The sequence below is a fragment of the Balaenoptera acutorostrata genome, chromosome 11 (assembly GCF_949987535.1).
Source record: "Balaenoptera acutorostrata chromosome 11, mBalAcu1.1, whole genome shotgun sequence".
Classification (NCBI taxonomy): domain Eukaryota; kingdom Metazoa; phylum Chordata; class Mammalia; order Artiodactyla; family Balaenopteridae; genus Balaenoptera; species Balaenoptera acutorostrata.
This window is the reverse complement of record NC_080074.1, coordinates 105,104,740-105,123,045: the sequence shown is the minus strand read 5'-3', so window position 1 is coordinate 105,123,045 and position 18,306 is coordinate 105,104,740. Positions and strand designations below refer to the sequence as shown.

Here is an 18,306-nt window from a genome sequence, read left to right as displayed (position 1 = left end):
AACACCACACGTAACACTACATTTTTAATGGCAGTGAAGTAATAACAGAGATAATGTGAGCAAAGAGCACTTTTTAGTGACATATATTAATATTTATATAAAAATTTCAGCTAGAAAAAAGTAACAGCATAGAAATAAATAGTTTTAAATAAACACAAGTAAATATAAACATTCTGTGTTGTCCATCCTCAAGAATTCTCCACTGTTTTGTAAAGGTTAAGTCTTCTTCATACAAAGTCACATAGTTTAAATTATTTACAGAGAGTTTTGGGTCCAACTAACCAGCCAGAAACTCCTTACCACAGAGATAAAACAGAGCAGTAAAAAAATTATTTCCAGCAATATTACATTCCTTTTGGGAAAGCACTCTATAATTCATGGATGAGTCATTGTGGAAATAAAAATGTTAAATAATGGGTAAGACTGTAACTGAAAATCCTGAGAGCTAATTACCCTACTCAAAGTTCCTGGTAACTCCTTCAGGAATATTAAGGCTACACTGGTAATAATTAGTTACCCAAATGAAACTTATTATCCATTGTGACCCACTTTCTAGAAAAACTGTATAGGTCCCATGCTACTGCTTCCCTCCTCACAGCAGATTATAAGATACACCCCATACTTCAAAAAATGTTCTACAACATTCTTTGTATTTATGAAATATGAGACTTGGTTCCAATTGGCATTGATTGCTCTGTATACCTATTATGGCACTTAGTCTTGTCCATAATTTTATACATATTATCTCCTTTAATCTCATTTAATTATCACAACAATCATAAAAGCATTTTCTCCATGTGACAACCGATGAAACTCACAAGAAAGCTCTTTGCTCTTTATATGCAAGCACTGATTTTATGCTGCCTACCTTGGAAAGGACATCAATAGTCAAGTATTTCTCATTCCCAGAAGGGCCTACCTTGGTTATGTGAATCAGTCTGGAACCAGGGCATTAAATCAAAGTGAAGAGATTCTTAGAATTCCATTAGGAAAACTGACAAAAACAAATCAGATAACTGGTGGGACTTCCCTGGTGGTCCAGCAGTTAAGACTCCGCACTCCCAATGCAGGGGGCCTGGGTTCCATCCCTGGTCAGGGAACTAGATCCCGCATGCCGCAACTAAAGATCCCACATACCACAACGAAGATCCTGCACGTGGCAACGAAGATCCCACGTGCCGCAACTAAGACCCGGCACAGCCAAATAAATAATAAATAAATTTTTTTTAAAAATCAGATAACTGTAGAAATAAGAAAGAAATCTCTAGAGACCACCTTGTCCAACCCTCTAGGGTTTACAGATGAGAAAACGGGTCCAAAAAGATTAAACCATGTACCCATGGTCACGCACCTAGTTACTACTGACTGGCAGAGCCAGGATCAAAATGAGAATGCAAGTCTCATTTTTTAGAATCAGTGTCCTATCCACTACACCAGTGATTCCCAAGCTCATCAGACCCAAGGCCACCCTTCCCCTTCTTATAACAAGTATTTTGTAATGTGCCCTTTACCATCTTAAAATAAAATTCATAGATAATAAGCCTACCCTCACATACAATCCAAAAAAATAAATATAATGCTCTGTGAAAGAAAGATAAGGAGTTTTATAATAAAATAACATGTATTTTAACATGTGAAATGCTGACATGGGCATGTGCAGAGAGAGGCTGCTTGGTGGATGCACTGGTCAACAATGCAATGTTGCTGCTTAAGTCATTTTCTAAAATAATAAAAACTCTACATAAAGTTCCAAACAAAACAAAGTACGATCTTCCATCAACTTACACAGTAGTCCCAATGCTAGAAAATTCAATGTACACTGCAGCTATTCAAAACGATGCTAATGTATTCATGCCCATTTATGTATATAGTTAGGATCTAGGCTCAGGTAATTATAAACAGATTTCTCATCTATACAAATTTCTGGCAAGACGTTTGAAAATCATATGGAATAAGGGAGAATTTTTCAATGCAGGGCTATCCTAAGCATTTCAGGGTATCTAGGAATCCTGGGCCCTCTCTACCCTAAATCCAAAAACTGCCTTCTGCATCCAAATTATGCTTCCAACCAATGTTCCCAAAACTTTCCAACAACTGAGAACAACAAGTACCTATCACCAAAAATACCAAGAGAAATTCAGGAATTTATCCACTACCATTTAAGTAGATTCTCTTTTAACTGCTTCGTTTCTTGAAAATGCTCTGTACCATGGGTAGCATGTTTTCTCAGAGAAACAAGAAATATACCTCATGAAATTACAGGATAGGAAAGGTTGGAACTCACTAAGTATGCCTCTCTCCTAAGAATTTGGCACCTATGCTAAATGCCTATGCCCATGAAGAGCCATGTGGCTCTTAGAATAAATTACTAATTACTCAGATTATCAAATCTATGAAAGATAATTAAAACTAAGAACGTTTTCTGAATATATTCTTCTACTTTCTCAGTAGATTTTAAATCCTACACTACAACAGTTTTCACTTAGCTCCCAAAAAAATGTTTTTCTTTGAAATAGAGTGAATTCTGTAGGACATTTATAATGTAAACAGTGCAATTGTGTAAAAATAAATAAATAAAAATACTATGCTTAAACAAAGATTTATCTGTGAACAGCTAATCAAAGCAGATTTGCTTTCATTTTAATACCATTATCTCAGACCAACAACAGGAATGATAGTGGTGTACAAAGAATAATATATATAAATACCAATCCAAAAGTCTTTACAGATGGTATGTAAGTCATCTATAACATACCATTATTTATATTTTTTTGACAATGAAAATATCTGAATTACAGACACATATCTCTTCCTAGATTTCACAAAACATAGAAGGAGAACTCAATATAAATAATGAAGAGACTTAACCTGAAAAAATGTTTCTCAGTTATGCTTTTAAGGACAAAGTTCTTCATCACAAAATTTTACAGCACAGAGGAAAATTTAAGAGGTTAACTTGTCCAAATCCCTGCTCTAAGGCAAAAAAATGTATTGTGTGATAAACCAGTGGGTGCCAACCTCTCATCATATCTTATGCTGGCAGTATCAGAAAATAAAAATACATATTTTCTCTTTTTTACTATTCAGAGAATTTAAAAACCAAATCAAGATGAAACATACAAAATAATAGGCCTAAACATTCACAAGGTAACTTTAGCAGAAACCACCACATATCATGGGCTCTGCACTCAACAACAGCTCCCTATTTTAAGTTTAATGGGTATTCCTCAAGCACAAACTAGTTAATTAAAAAGCTACATAAAATTTTCCATGAGAATGGCTTAATATGCATTGCCTGCCAATATTCTTAGTCTTTAAAATTGAGCTCTCTTTCAGAATTTTACAATGCTTTCTAATAGTTAAGCAATAGAAATACAGATTCCCACTGTCAAGGAATTCTTGATGATTTGCTCTCATTTTCAGGGCAACAAATTATAATGTTCAAGCACTGCTCACAAGTCAATTTTTAAAGTATGCAATAGTTCTTGAAGAATTTAAGACCTCCTTTATTTAAGGTTATGGATATTAAATGGCTCCCAGAGAGTGAACAAATTTAAAAATCACAATTACAACCAAAAATTGATCAATATATCCTTTTCCTTTTTTTAGTTTCTTCACAGTAAAAACTGGGTAACTGATGAGACAAAGAAAAATCCTTACTGCAAAACATTCAATAAGGAGAATATTTACTGGTTAGCCAACTGTAACTACTGGCTAAGATAGCCCACCCAAGGCACCTCTCTAATGACAGAAAAATATATGCTATCAACAAACAGCAACAAGAAGAAAACACTGGATCTTTTGACCTTTTTCAACTTGTTGCTATTCCTTTCACTAATGTTTCTACTAAGGGGTACTATGTATTTCCAGAAGTCTATTATCCTCCTATTCATTTTACCCTACAAAATAAGATACAGTGTGAAAAGAACAATCCAGGAGAAAATGTAAGTATTCTTTACATAGATCCTCTAAATCACTAAGACACTTTAATGTTAATGTTAATTCAGGAGTCCAAAAATTCAAGAAAGCAATTTACCACCTTAATAGTTTTCACATTGCTTACAGCTTTATTTCTAGTTTAAGAGCAGTTCAGCAGAAAAATACAATGATACAAAGGGGGTGCTCAATATTTGTTAAATCAACAATATTAAATATTAAACATTAAAACTAGTATTTAAAAACAGACGAACACTTTCATAAGCTTGCCAGAAAAAGGGTGGCATCTCTAACCACAGTTTATATCTGAGAACGCACAACCAAAACAATTAAGGATAGATCTCAAAGCAGGAAGTTTCATTCAATGCACATGGATAAATTCATTCCAAAACTTTGAAGAAGCACTTTTCCACCTTTCTAAAACAGCAAAGCTTTCTATTATTTAATACTGTCTGGGCTGAATTTTGGTATTAGGTTTTCTCCAGTCTTTTCCCATTATTTACTATTACTGAAGAAATAGTACAATTTCCTGAACCACGGTGAAGAAGCAAAAGCCTTGCTGATGTCAAAGACCACGACGTTTTATTACAACGCAACAGATAAGAGAAGAGGGGTATTATAGCTAAAGAATAAACTAATCAAGACCCTTAGTGGCAACCTCTTACCAGAGTCAGAAGACCCCAGTAAGGCCTTTAGACTTGTAGTCCCTTCTGCCTGGAACATTTCACCCCAAAGAGTCACATCATTCAGGTCTCTCTTTCTCAGAGGCATAAAGCACTTCTGCTGCACACTGAAATACAATGGCTGTCTCAACAAGCACCATTTTAATTTAAAAGACTGAACTCACAACCAATGATTATTCAGACTCAGGTATACGGATAAATTTTTCTCAAAATTTAAACTAACCTGTCAACTCAAAGACAATAACTGGCAATACTTCTTGCCAATGATAGAATCCGAGTTTCAAGGAAAACTCAGAATTTTGGAAAACTTGTATCTCCTGCCTGGTGAGCTTACCAATACTTGAAGACATTTCTGATGAAATAGGAAGTGTTATTAATGAATGAATTTTTAAAATCTGTCTAATGAAATGTGTCAACATTTGGAAGACCTACATAACTCAATGAACCAATATTTTCCAAATGACCAATACACAGTGTTACAAAAGCAGGAGAAGGCATATGTATTATTCATGTATATCCTCTACATGTAAAAGATCTGACCAAAGTGCAAGACAGACCAATTTATTTTAATGTAACAAAGTATGGAAAGGTCACTGATAGGATTTCAGATTCCACACTGCACTAACTGTAAGAAACTACCACTCACTGATGAAAATGTTCTAAAATTACATTATGGTTTTTTGTTTTGTTTTGTTTTTTTACATTATGGTTTTGATTGCACACCTCACAGGAAATTTACTAAAAAAATTAATTGAATTGTACACTTAAAATGGATGAATTTTATGGCATGTAAATCATACCTCAATAAAGCGTTAAAAAAAAAAACTACCACTTGTCAAATTTTGGTGTGGTTTCAAAACATATCCACGGGCTCCCCTGGTGGCACAGTGGTTAAGAATCCATCTGCCAGTGCAGGGGACAGGGGTTCGTGCCCTGGTCCGGGAAGATCCCACATGCCACGGAGCAACTAAGCCTGTGCACCACAACTACTGAGCCTGCACTCTAGAGTCTGCGAGCCACAACTATTGAAGCCCACGTGCTGCAACTACTGAAGCCCGCGTGCCTAGAGCCCGTGCTCTACAACAAGAGAAGCCACCGCAACAGAAGCGCACACAATGCAACAAAGAGTAGCCCCTGCTCGCCACAACTAGAGAAAGCCCGCATGCAGCAACGAAGACTCAATGCAGCCAAAAAGAAATTTTAAAATATATATATATATCCACAATTATCTGAAAAGGCTTTTAAAATACTCCTGCTGGGGGGCTTCCCTGGTGGCGCAGTGGTTGAGAGTCTGCCTGCCAATGCAGGGGACACGGGTTCGAGCCCTGGTCTGGGAAGATCCCACATGCCGCGGAGCAACTAGGCCCGTGAGCCACAACTGCTGAGCCTGCGCGTCTGGAGCCTGTGCTCCGCAACAGGAGAGGCCACGACGGTGAGAGGCCCGCGCACCGCGATGAAGAGTGGCCCCCGCTTGCTGCATCTAGAGAAGGCCCTCGCACAGAAACGAGGACCCAACACAGCCATAAATAAATAAATTAAATAAAATACTCCTGCTGGGACTTTTCTGGTGGCGCAGTGGTTACGAATCCGACTGCCAAGGCAGGGGATACAGGTTCGAGCTCTGGCCCGGGAAGATCCCACATGCCGCAGAGCAACTAAGCCCGTGCGTCACAACTACTGAGCCTGCGCTCTGGAGGCTGCGAGCCACAACTACTGAAGCCCACGGGCCTAGAGCCCATGCTCCACAACAAGAGAAGCCACCGCAACGAGAAGCCCGCGCACCACAACGAAGAGTAGCCCCCGCTCGCCGCCACTAGAGAAAAGCCCGCGCGCAGCAACGAAGACCCAATGCAGCCAAAAATAAATAAATAAATATTATAAATAAATAAATAAATAATAAAATAAAATACTCCTGCTTTTTCCAACTACTTATTTATATGAAGCCTGAGTTTCTTCATATACTTCAACCCAAACAACAAATTGCAACAGACCACTGAAAGCAGAAGCAGATATGACAGTTTTAGCTGTCATCTATTAAGCCAGACATTAGACTTGCAAAACTATTTTTCATTAAAAATGTTATTTATGTTAACATTTAATGTGTTCATTATTTTTAAATATATCAGTAAATATTTTTTGAATTTCTATTTTAGTCTCCAATATGGCAAATATCGATAAACACCTACATAAACAAAAGCTACTTGAGGTTCCTTAATAATTTGTACAAGTGTACCGCATCCTGAGGCCAGTTTGAGAACTGATGCTAAAGGGGACCATACCTGAGTGCCTGAGGGCTCATCCAAAATCAGAACAGTTCCAAGGGTGGTTTCAAAGCAAAACAGGTCCTGCATATCACATGCTCTGGAAGTAAATGAGCCACTAGCCACAGCTAGGGATGGTACAGTATGCACATCAAGGCTGAATTGTTTCTCACCTTCTCAACCTACAAGGTCCACAGATGAAATTAAGCTGGACAGGTGTCATTTCAACCAAGTATTCTCTACCAATTGTCAAAATGCAACAGAACTTACCATGAGCCTATTAGGTAGGAAAGACTGCCAGAACAAACAGAAAGGGAGGTAGTTTCAGTAAGCATTACTGCTGATAATATGGAAAAATAAAAGGAACACATCTATGTTAAAGACTAGCTTTCCAACTCCAGAAGGAAAAATAAATGTTTTTGGAGATGCACATGGCAGCACAGAAAAGTGAGAAAAAACAGTTCATGAAAGATTTCTAATCTTGTCCTTAGGGAAGAACAGAACGTTTTCAATATGAAGATAATCATTTTCTTGCTGAAAGCACATTTCCACAGTACTTCTCTTTTTGACAAATTTACTCCAAATTCATCATGCAGAGGTACCTAATTTCAATGAACTTGTTAACTAAAACAAAATAAAGGACGTCTATTAGCAAAAGTTTGTTCATGACAGGAATATAAACATTCACCTTTCTAAATGAAGAGTGACTTTCAGTAATCGAGAGAGTCACTCAAGTTATCTACCATCAAAGAGAAATACCACAAGAAAGACAGAAGACCAAGACACAGACACAGCGGGTGATAAACCATACATAAAACATGTGCCGTTTAATGGCTTTTCTCTTCCTCTCCACTCCTAACTCCCACAAGTAGGGACATTCAGCTTGTGGGACTGAACTAACTAGATCAGTAAAATTTCCAGCATTAACAAGCAAACATATAACGACATCCCTGTGCCTGTACCTGAGGTCACAGTCACTAGTCTCTTATTTCCAAATGCTTACGAAAAACTTCTCCTCAAATAATGAAAACTAAATTCACCATTTCTTACCCTTAATCTAGTTCTACTTTCTAATCTCTAACCATGTATCATCAATGGCAAAAACATTTCCTCAGTCTCAATACCACAGTTCATCGCAGTCTTCTCTCTTGCCATCACAGTCTATATCCCAATATCTCTTTGAAAATACTTCGTGGATGTGTACCTCCTTCCCCATTCCTATTACCCAAATAAATCCAGGCCTCCTGCAACGAACTCATTCGCTTTCCCTGCCTGCCTTCCTTCAATCTGCTCTGCAGACGAGCAATAAAAGCTGCTCCTAAACAATTTTTTTGGTTATGTCATTCATTCCCTTGTTAGAGAACACCGTAGGGCAACTTCCTGTTACTTTCTTCAAATTCTTCTTTGAATAAGTCAGATTAAGAAAGAAAAAAGTTACACACTTTTAAAGGATGAATTAAATTATACCTCAATAAAGTTGTCATAAAGGGAGAGAGGGAGGAAGCTAGGCCGGGAGCAGGGTGGGAGGAGGGGGAGCTCTCTAAATGGCTGCCGGAGAAGTCACTGCAGGCACCCTGCGGAGCTGAAAGACCAGGAGCACCCACGTAGCTGTCAGAGGCATCTGGCCTCCCAGGAACCAATTCCAGTGACGGTCAAGCACTGGACTGTGAAACTGACTCTTGCATCAAACGGATATAGCTTTGTTAGAAAATACATTCCTCCATGGAGCCAGAACCTAAAACCTTCATATCTGTACTCATTTTTCCAGTACTAGCTTTCCAAAAAAAATAGCAAAGAAGAAAGAAAGGGAAAAAACTTCCTTCTTCATGGCTGCCCGTCGAAACACAGAATATAACTAAAATGCCACACGTCTCTCCTTTAGAGTTCCCACAACCACTTGTTATAAAGCATGGTTTCCAGGCCCCTCCAATACTCTTCCGGGCAAATAGAGCAGTGGTAACATGATAGCAAGTTCCAGGGACAGCATGATTTTAAAAACTAAAATGGAACTATGACCTCCCTTGATCAATATTAGTGTAACTAAAAAAACCAAGTTCATTTTCTGGTTTCTTTTGCACGAAAGAATAAAAAAAGGGTTTCCCAACTCATATCTAAGCTGCCATCTTCATAGATTCTGTAAATTAGCAAACCCATAAAACCAATTCTATCACTGAGATGAAATCACACATTAGACCACACTGCAAAATGTAATAGAGGGGAAAGAGAGACTGCAATCCTCTGGCAACTTCTCTTATTTCCTCACAAAAAAGCCCTGTCAGGTATTTGTACAACAGTTTTTATTAGATTCACTGGATCATTTTCCATAATACTCCACTACATCCCAGGTAAGCAAATTTACCAGCTCTACAAGAAGGCAATTTCCCACACGCATTTATATACCTTCGCACATGACAAAATCCAATGGATGGGTAGCTTATATTTCTATAAGCCGCACATGAACAAATTTTGCTTCTCAAAATGACTGTTAACTCCCCAAAAGGAGCATATCTATCTTACATTTGACTTAGTTTTCTCAGGACATTCCCCACAGTGCCTCTAACACATGCCATTTCTGGAATAACAGAAAAGATCAAATCTATCTGGAAAAGAGACTAGAATACTGATTTATCCACAGTACTCTGAATAATCATTCATAATTCATCTCTGTGTTAAAACGGGATTATCAAAAAGAAAAGTTAAACAAATAGTCCAAGACAGAGATCCCAGATTTTGAAATCAGACGCTAAATGACAGTGAAACAATTAGCAACCTCATGAAAAAGCTTATTTAAATTCAAATAATAATGGCTTTCACCATGCGACAAATCAAGGTACAACCTAAAATTATTAAAACGTTAATAGTCATGAGTGTCCAAACAGTGAGAACAAATGACAAAACAAAGATTTACAGAGAGCAAGTCTCTTTTTTAATTTCTAAACTTCAAATTCTCTTGATCCTTAAATAAATAAAATCAAAATCAAAAAATCAGAATCCTGAATAAAATCAAACTCCAAGAGCAAAAAAATACAAAAAGCAAAACATTAAACTCGGGCTTCCCTGTTGGCGCAGTGGTTGAGAATCCGCCTGCCAATGCAGGGGACACGGGTTCGAGCCCTGGTCTGGGAAGATCCCACATGCCCCGGAGCAACTAGGCCCGTGAGCCACAACTACTGAGCCTGCGCGTCTGGAGCCTGTGCCCCGCAACAAGAGAGGCCGAGACAGTGAAAGGCCTGCGCGCTGCGATGAAGAGTGGCCCCCACTCGCCGCAACTAGAGAAAGCCCTTGCACAGAAACGAAGACCCAACACAGCCAAAAATTAATTAATTAATTAATTAATTTAAAAAATTTGCCAAAAATGTCACCCGCTGCCTCAAAAAAAAAAACAAAACATTAAACTCACTTGCCATACTATAATATTTTTTTAAATGTACTGTGATCACACAAAATTCCAATGAAAGTGGTTTAAAATAATTATTTTAAAAATAAGCTTCCAACTAAACATACAGGAATATTACAAGGCATAATAACCAAAAAGAAGTATGACAGTATCTTTATTAGATGCTGGTTAGAATAAAATTAAAAAATATAAATCATCCAAAGCCTTAGCTTTGCAATTCAACCAAGCTCACAGCTGGACTTTTATTCTTCATCAAGTAAACACACCAAAAGCCTTCCTCATTCTCAATTTAAAAAAAGAAAAAGAAAAGGCTTTTCCTGTTGAAACATATATTGTTCCATTTCTCCAACCACCAGTACTTGAAAGTTCAGTAACAAAAGGAGTACAAAACATAAAAACAGCTGGATATTTATTTTTGAAACAATCTTCTAAAAGGACTTCCTAATAATGAACCATACACATTAGGCAATTCTAAGCAAATGTGTTTTTTCATTTGATAGGATTCTAGACCAAGATCTCTGTGGTCCAATCAGATCAAACATTTAGAATGTGTCTAAATCCCCAATCTCAAACTGAAATGGGGAAATTTGTTTAATTACTGTAAATCCTATTAAACCAATCTTCTTTGTAAAATGGAAAATGTCCAACCTCTGAGGGCTATGGAGGGTGTGATGAATGCAGAGTTTAATTAGGGCCCACTGCCGGCTCACTATAATCTATTAATTAGCATTTTCAGTTCTCTGTATCTCATTGCAGTGTCTCACTTTACTTTAAAATTGCACCCTTCATTTTTTGGACCAAAGTTATACAATTTCAGGATTGTGTGGTAATTATAGTGGGTGCAGGAAGAATACACTCCTGCCAGCACTGGTGTGTAATTAGGGCAGGGGGCGGAATCTCGATAAGGCATTGTTCACCCTCCTTCAGCGCATATGGTTTTTTTGGCATCAGAGCCCTGTGGACTGTTTCACTTCCACTGGACTGAAGTGCTGAGTTCCCACCATAGTCTTTTCAGAAGATTCAAATATTTGCCTTTGAATGTAGCTTGACAATTAGAAAGGTTATTGTCACTGCTTTTTATCCACACAGCTTTTAAAGTATAGGCATAATTAGCTGCCTGAATTATTTGAAAATAAAGAAGTAAGCCAATAATTTTTTTTCCTCGTTAAAATGGACTGGAAATTTCCAGGTTGCTGGATAATTAAAACCGTCTTGGTGATAGGCATATTTTCAGCATCATCAAAAAGGTACACTGAAGGCTAGCTAATTCAATGATAAATTCAATAACCTCAATTTAACATTCAACTTCTACCAAAATCTAATTTATATTTTATATATAACCAATCACAGCAAGTTGCCTTTCTTCCACCTTAAATCCTCAAATGTGAAGAATTAAAGAATTTTTTCTAAAAAGGATCCTGAAGTTAAACTTTCCTAAATGTCAAGAGAAAGAACTGCTACTCATTGTTGGTACTTAATAAATATGTACATCATCAATGTTACCTTTTTAAAATTAATTTCCGTTCTGTACTGTCAACATATTGATTTGCCTTGTGATAGGTTTTTTTTTTAAGATTGACTTTTTTAACATTTACTATGGTAAATCTTAATGCTATACCCCACACTTAAGTTACATAGCCTGAATAATTTTGATAATGGATCTTAGAGCATGTGGCAAAATTACATTCTCATAAGAAGTGAAAAAAGATAATATATGCTGAAAGAAAAGAGAGGAAGAGAAAGAGAAGCTAGGGAAAAGAAACAAGCAAGAATTGTGAGCAAGCAGACATGGCAGCCAGAAACAAATTAAAGCACAGGACCAATCTGGAAAAGGCGAAGAAATGGAGAGCACAAAATACTAAGAAAAACAGGAAGAAGGAAAATAAATGAACCAAGAAGGGAAAAACCTAAGAAAGAAAAGAGAAAGAATGGCTCATTTCATTTATGTACATGAATTGTTTCATACATACAGAATACAGAAAGGCAAACATATATATATAACTAACCTGGTTTTCCTCCTGCACAACTCTATACTGTTCCTTCCAAACAGTGATTTTGGAAGCTTCATCTTTTCTCAGGGCTCGTTCTTTCTTCAGCTCTGGGCTCCAGAAGGTCTTGATGCTATTCATTGAAGAACTTAATTTGCTCTCCTTTACTTCCACATCCTTTCGCAAGAGATCATTTTCCCTTAATACTTCCTTCAGCTGTGTCTGCAGATCCATGATTGTGTTATCTCTTGCTTGACGAAGAGAGTGAGGAACGGTGGATGCCATGCTCACAGGAGGGAGGTGATGCTCTCCAAATGCTATGGTGTCACTAGCAACCCCACTGCTAGCTATATTGGGGCTACTGCCCATAGCAGTCATCCTCACACCATAAGGCAGACGTCCTCCAGAACGGCCAAGTGTCATGGTGCTTTTAGGTGTTTCTGAACCCACATTTTCATGGTCACTTAGGTACATAGGGCCAGAAGTGGCATAGGCAGCATTTAAGGACTGGATATTCTCCATTGAAAGGGTTTTCCCACTGCCACCTCCGACACTGCTTCCAGAACTCCCTCCTGTACTATTGGTTCGACGATGACCCAAGCGAGGGGAACGTGGAAGCCGAGGTGATCGCCCAGGGCTCTGGTTGCTTGGTTCCACCTTCCCAACTGAGCGAGCACTTCCATACATGGTTGCAAGATGAATTCAGGTGCCACGAAAGGTGTAAAGCAGAAAACAAGATACGGAACTCTGTGAGGTTTCTCTATGGCTATAAGTCTGCTGAAGGCTAATCAGAAATACCAGGTCCTCAGCTGTCCAATCTTGAAGAAATAGCTTACACCATATCTGTAATGGAAAGATCACACATTAACTCCTCCAATAAGAAACACTTCCCCTCTCAGACACTTTTCATTGCCCCCCTTGAGCAAGACCTCCCCTTCGATCATCTATTTGCTCCTGCCCCTGTCTACAGCATAACTTATTTCTCAGTAAACATCATTGTAAAAACACTCAACATGTCTCAAAACTGAATACTGAAACCATACCAAGCAAAGGGAAAAGAAAAAGAGATAAGAGGTATAAAGATTGGCAAGAAAAAGATAAAACTCAGTGTTTGAATATATGATTTTTCTAACTGGAAAATCCAAGATCATCAGCTGACAAGTACTAGAACCAATAACAGAACTCAACAAACTGCTTAGGCACAGATCAATATATACATATCAGTACTTTTCTGTACACTAGTAATAACAACTAGAAAATGCAATTTAAAAAAAAATCCCATTCACAATAGCAACAAAACCATAAAGACACTTTGCTATATAAATATAACAAAAATGTGCAAGAATTTTTGGAAAAACTACAAAACACCCCTGAACAAAAGGAAAGTTATCCGTGTTCATAGATGAGAAGACAAACATTGTAAAGGTGTCAGTTCTTCCCCAACTACTCCACATGCCAATGAAAATCTCTAAAGGATTCCTCACATAACCCAACGAGCTGACTCCAAAATTCAAATGGAGGAGTAAAGGTACAACAATAACCAAAACAATCTGAAAAAGAAGAACAAAGGAAGATGTCCCCTAAATAGCATGACACATTATAGGTTCATGATCCTTTATTTGCAATGCAAAAATGTTTTAAAACTCTGAAAATACGGGGTTTTTTTCTTTTTAACTCATTTAGTGGCAAAACTGGCATGATTTGATATGAGGTCACTTATTGTTTATACGTATCTCACCTAGTGTGATTATTCGTACACATCACTGGGAAAACAATGTGTATGATTACAGGATACTGCATAACGCCACTGGGCATTATGGGGAAAAAACCTGGACTCCAAAACCACATCTGACCCCTAGGATTTCTTATAAGGACTCGGAGCCTTTTAAAGCTATAGTGATTAAAACTGTACAGAAATGGCCAAGAATAGGCTCTAAATTATATATGTGAATTTAGTATATGCTAAAAGTAACATTTCAAAACAGTGAGGAAAGGACAAATCATTCTATAAATGGAGTTTGAACAACTGGTGCTCTTGGAAAAAAATAAGTTACATCCCTACTTCACACAGTACACAGAAATAAATTCTATGTACACATTAAGGATACAAATTTTAAAACTATTAAAAGTACTAGAAGAGGGACTTCCCTGGTGGCACAGTGGTTAAGAATCGGCCTGTTAATGCAGGGGACACAGGTTCGATCCCTGGTCCAGGAAGATCCCACATGCTGCGGAGCAACTAAGCCCGTGCGTCACAACTATTGAGCCTGCAGTCTAGAGCCCGCAAGCCACAACTACTGAGCCCGTGTGCCTAGAGCCCGTGCTCCGCAACAAGAGAAACCACTGCAACGAGAAGCCCGCGCACCGCAACAAAGAGTAGCCCCTGCTCGCCACAACTAGAGAAAGCCCGCGCGCAGCAAAGACGACCCAACGCAGCCAAAAATAATAAATAATTTTTTTTTAAGTACTAGAAGAAAACTTAGGTGAATATCCTTGTGAACTTGAGTTAAGGTAGGGCTTCTTAAATAAGAAACAAAAGGCAAAAAAAGAAAATTGACTAATATTCAATTATGTCAAAATGACAAAATACACCAAAAATTAAAAGAAAAACCAAACCCTTGGTGAAAAAATATCTAACGTATGTATAAAGATTTGTATACAAAATATATAAAGAATTCCTACATGAGAAATGCCAAATTTGAAACAGCAGTGGTTAGAGGGGAAGGTAATTTGCCTTCTAAGGTTGGGGGGAAATGTTTGTGGAGGCTTTAGCTTCACTTGTAAAGCTTTAGACTCACAATACTCAAATGCTTGAATTTTTTAATAGGAAAATATGTTCATATTCTACAAGTATAGTAATTAAGACAAATTTTAAAAACACGTATCATAGCTATCTACTTTCTACACTCCTCTCAAACCTAAATCAATACAGATCTAAACTAGATCTCTGTGATTTCCTAATATTCTACCAAAGAATTGGCTTAGGTCAAGAAACAGATTTCAACATATTAAATAATATTTTAATATGCAATTGAGAATGCAATCCAAGTAAATCACATGGTCAAAAGATTTTAAAGGGTCTAAATATTTGAACCAAACTCAATCAAGTTAAAGATCTTCAGAAATATGAATATACTGGCAGTCTCGTCTCTAGAGATCCAGTAAAGATAGACCTAAGGTAACAACAAGCAGGACAGCAAAAACAGAGTCTGAGCCTTCCGTCTCAGAAATAGCAATAGTACACCAAGTTCAGATATTGCAATATTCTGCTAGTAATGTTAGGAAATTCCTTCCCAGGACTAACCTAGCTTAGAAAGTAAACATTCCTTTTCATGATTAATCTGGACTGTAAGGTAGGTGACATACTACTGTTCAAGTGAATTCTATTTCAAGACCAAAGAGGGACGCAAAGTTTTTTCTTTTTGTTAAGTAATCTGAATATTGCTTAAAATAAGAGAGCTATTCATTACCCAGAATCCCTTCAATGATAACAGAAGCTAACATATAGTAAGTGTTTACCATATGTCAGGCACTGTGCTAAGAATTTTATAAGATTTAATTTGATATTTATAAGCCCCCTACAACACAGGCATTGTCGTTATCTCCACTTTACAGACGAAGAAAGTGAGGCCTATAGGTGTTAAGTGACTTAGCTATTAAGTGGTAGGTGCCCTAATTCCAGAGCCCTGGAAACCCTTAACTACTATGCTTATCCACCATCATCTGCTGATGTTAACACCTCAATTGTCCTTGGATATTAAAGGCCTCCAGTTTTAAGGCAGGGTATCCTGCTAATCTAGGACTCTAAACCTAAACATTAAGGCACACCTTAGGTTTTCCATGGTGTAATGCTTAAATAATCACATTTATCTTTCTATTAAGGAGAAAGTCTTTTTTAAAAGATGGTGGACAAAAAGAACAAAATAAAGAATAATAATTCAGAGTCTCAGGAATCATGCCATCAGAACTTTAAAGTGCCACAGTCAAGAAAAAAATTCCCAACTGTGCTTTTGTGCAAAACTCTATTTCCCTGTAGTCAAGTAACTAAGTCACACTATTAAATAGGCTAAGATCTAGCAACAAAAATCCACATCAAGTTTTCAACATTAGTGGGTGCACTCTAATGTTCAAGCCACTTTCAGACCCAAAATGGCATTTGCATGTGGAGTCTTTTGTTGCTATCAGAACTATATTCATTTCTACAACAAGAGAAGAGAATTCACCAGCTCTGTCTAAAGCTCTCATTCTGGCTTTCTAATATGAGCTTCAGGAAAGACTGGGTTTAAAAATGTTTAATTTCTTTTAAAAATCTGCCAGATCCACCACCACCAGATAATAATTCTTGCACTTTAAACAGCTAACAAAAAAGAATTCTGACCAAAAAAAAAAAAAGTTAAGCCATATGATTCCATTTATATAAAATTCTAGAAGGACTCCATTATGACAGAAAGTACATCAGTATGTGCCTGGGGCTGGGGCTGAGGGATGCATGGATCATGAAGGGGTAGGAGGAAATTTTTGGAGTGATGAAAATGTTCACTATCTTGACTGGGATGAGGCTTCCCAGGCGTATACAGGTTAAAACTCATCAAACTACAGACTTTAAATATGTTCAGTTTATTGTACATAAATTATACCACAAAAGTTTAAAGAAAATAATTTCACATTCCAAACTCCCCTGCCCTTGATTAATCCAAAAGAAACACCTTCACCGATTACCTACCTGGAATCCCGACTGCTGCTGGAAAAAATCATGCAGCTGTTCAGTTTGAGCCCATAGTGTTGGCCCCAGAGTCCTACGAATCCCTTAGTTTGCTTCCTATCCAATATTTTGTTAGCTCCCTATCTAGTATCTGTTGTGGTTACTTCAAACCTTCTCCTTCTACTTATCAGACAGAACACATGAGTCTCCTGAGTCAGAGACAAAGAACTTTATTACTCACAGCACAGCCAGCAGTATGAGCATCCTGTTACCCCCAAGTCCCACAAGGTGACACAAGGGGGCCCAGACTGATGCTACACATGCAGTGGATTTGCAGAGGAACACTGAGTTTAGGGAATCCACCACTTTTACAGTAAGCAGTAAGTAAGCCTGGTCTCCCCCAATGGGAGACGTTACCTCATCCCTCAAGGGGGCTCGCTGCAAACACAATCCTGAGAAACGGCCCAGGTTAAGAGCAGTCAGGCCCTCGCATTCAGGGCATGCAGGAAAGAAGAGACCCATGGAGGACTCACTCTCCCGACAAGTATTTGTGGTAGTTTTAAGGTACCTGAATAAATTCTTTGATACTCCTCCCTTCAAGAGGGGAAGCAAAATTCCTCTCCCTTTGAATGTGTACTAGACCTAAAGGATTTGCTTCTGATGATGTATCACTTCCAAGACTAACTCATAAAGACACTGGGGCTTCTGTCTTGGTCACTCTCTTGGATCACTCGTCGTGGGGGAGTTAGCTACCATGCTGTAAGGGTACTCGAGCTACCCTACATAGAGCACCATGCAATGAGGAACTGAGGCCTCCTGCCAACAGCCATGTGAGACGGCTTGGAAAGGGATCCTGCCACCCCAGCCAAGCCTTCAGAACTGCAGACTCAACTGATATCTTGACTGCAACCTCATGAAATACTTTAAGCCAGACCACCCAGCTATGCTCTTCATAAAAACTGTGAGTTAATGTCTGTTTTTTTAATCCAATAAGCTTTGAGGTAACTCTTTATACAACAAGAGGTAACTAACACAGCACTGTTTCCTGAAACTTTTGTTTCAAGTGTGCATATGAATACACATGTGCGTACTGGATCACAATTTGAAATGTGTTTCTTTTTATAGGTTCTAAACAATTCTCAACACCATTGCCAGAATGATCTTCTAATACAACAATTATCCAAGTGAGTCAGAACCCCTGTTACCCCCAAGTCCCACAAAGTGACACAGAGGGGTCCGAACAGAACCCTTCAGGAGATCCAAGAGAGCAAAACTATTTTCATAATATTATGATATTATTTGCTTTTTCACTGTACATTCTCACAAATATATAGCAGTG

General features: G+C 37.9%; 1 protein-coding gene across 13 annotated transcripts in view; it reads right to left on the bottom strand.

The window, feature by feature from the left end:
• ERC1 (ELKS/RAB6-interacting/CAST family member 1) overlaps window positions 1-18,306 on the bottom strand; it is a 424,409-nt gene that overhangs the window by 378,533 nt on the left and 27,570 nt on the right. For 12 of the 13 annotated variants that reach the window (XM_057555932.1, XM_057555938.1, XM_057555941.1 and 9 more), the window contains exon 2: window positions 12,284-13,108. In XM_057555932.1, the coding sequence (XP_057411915.1) occupies window positions 12,284-12,952 (669 nt within the window). In that variant the 5' untranslated portion in view covers window positions 12,953-13,108. Of the gene's footprint in view, window positions 1-12,283; window positions 13,109-18,306 lie in introns of those variants that run through there. The other variant, XM_057555942.1, reaches the window with a different exon arrangement.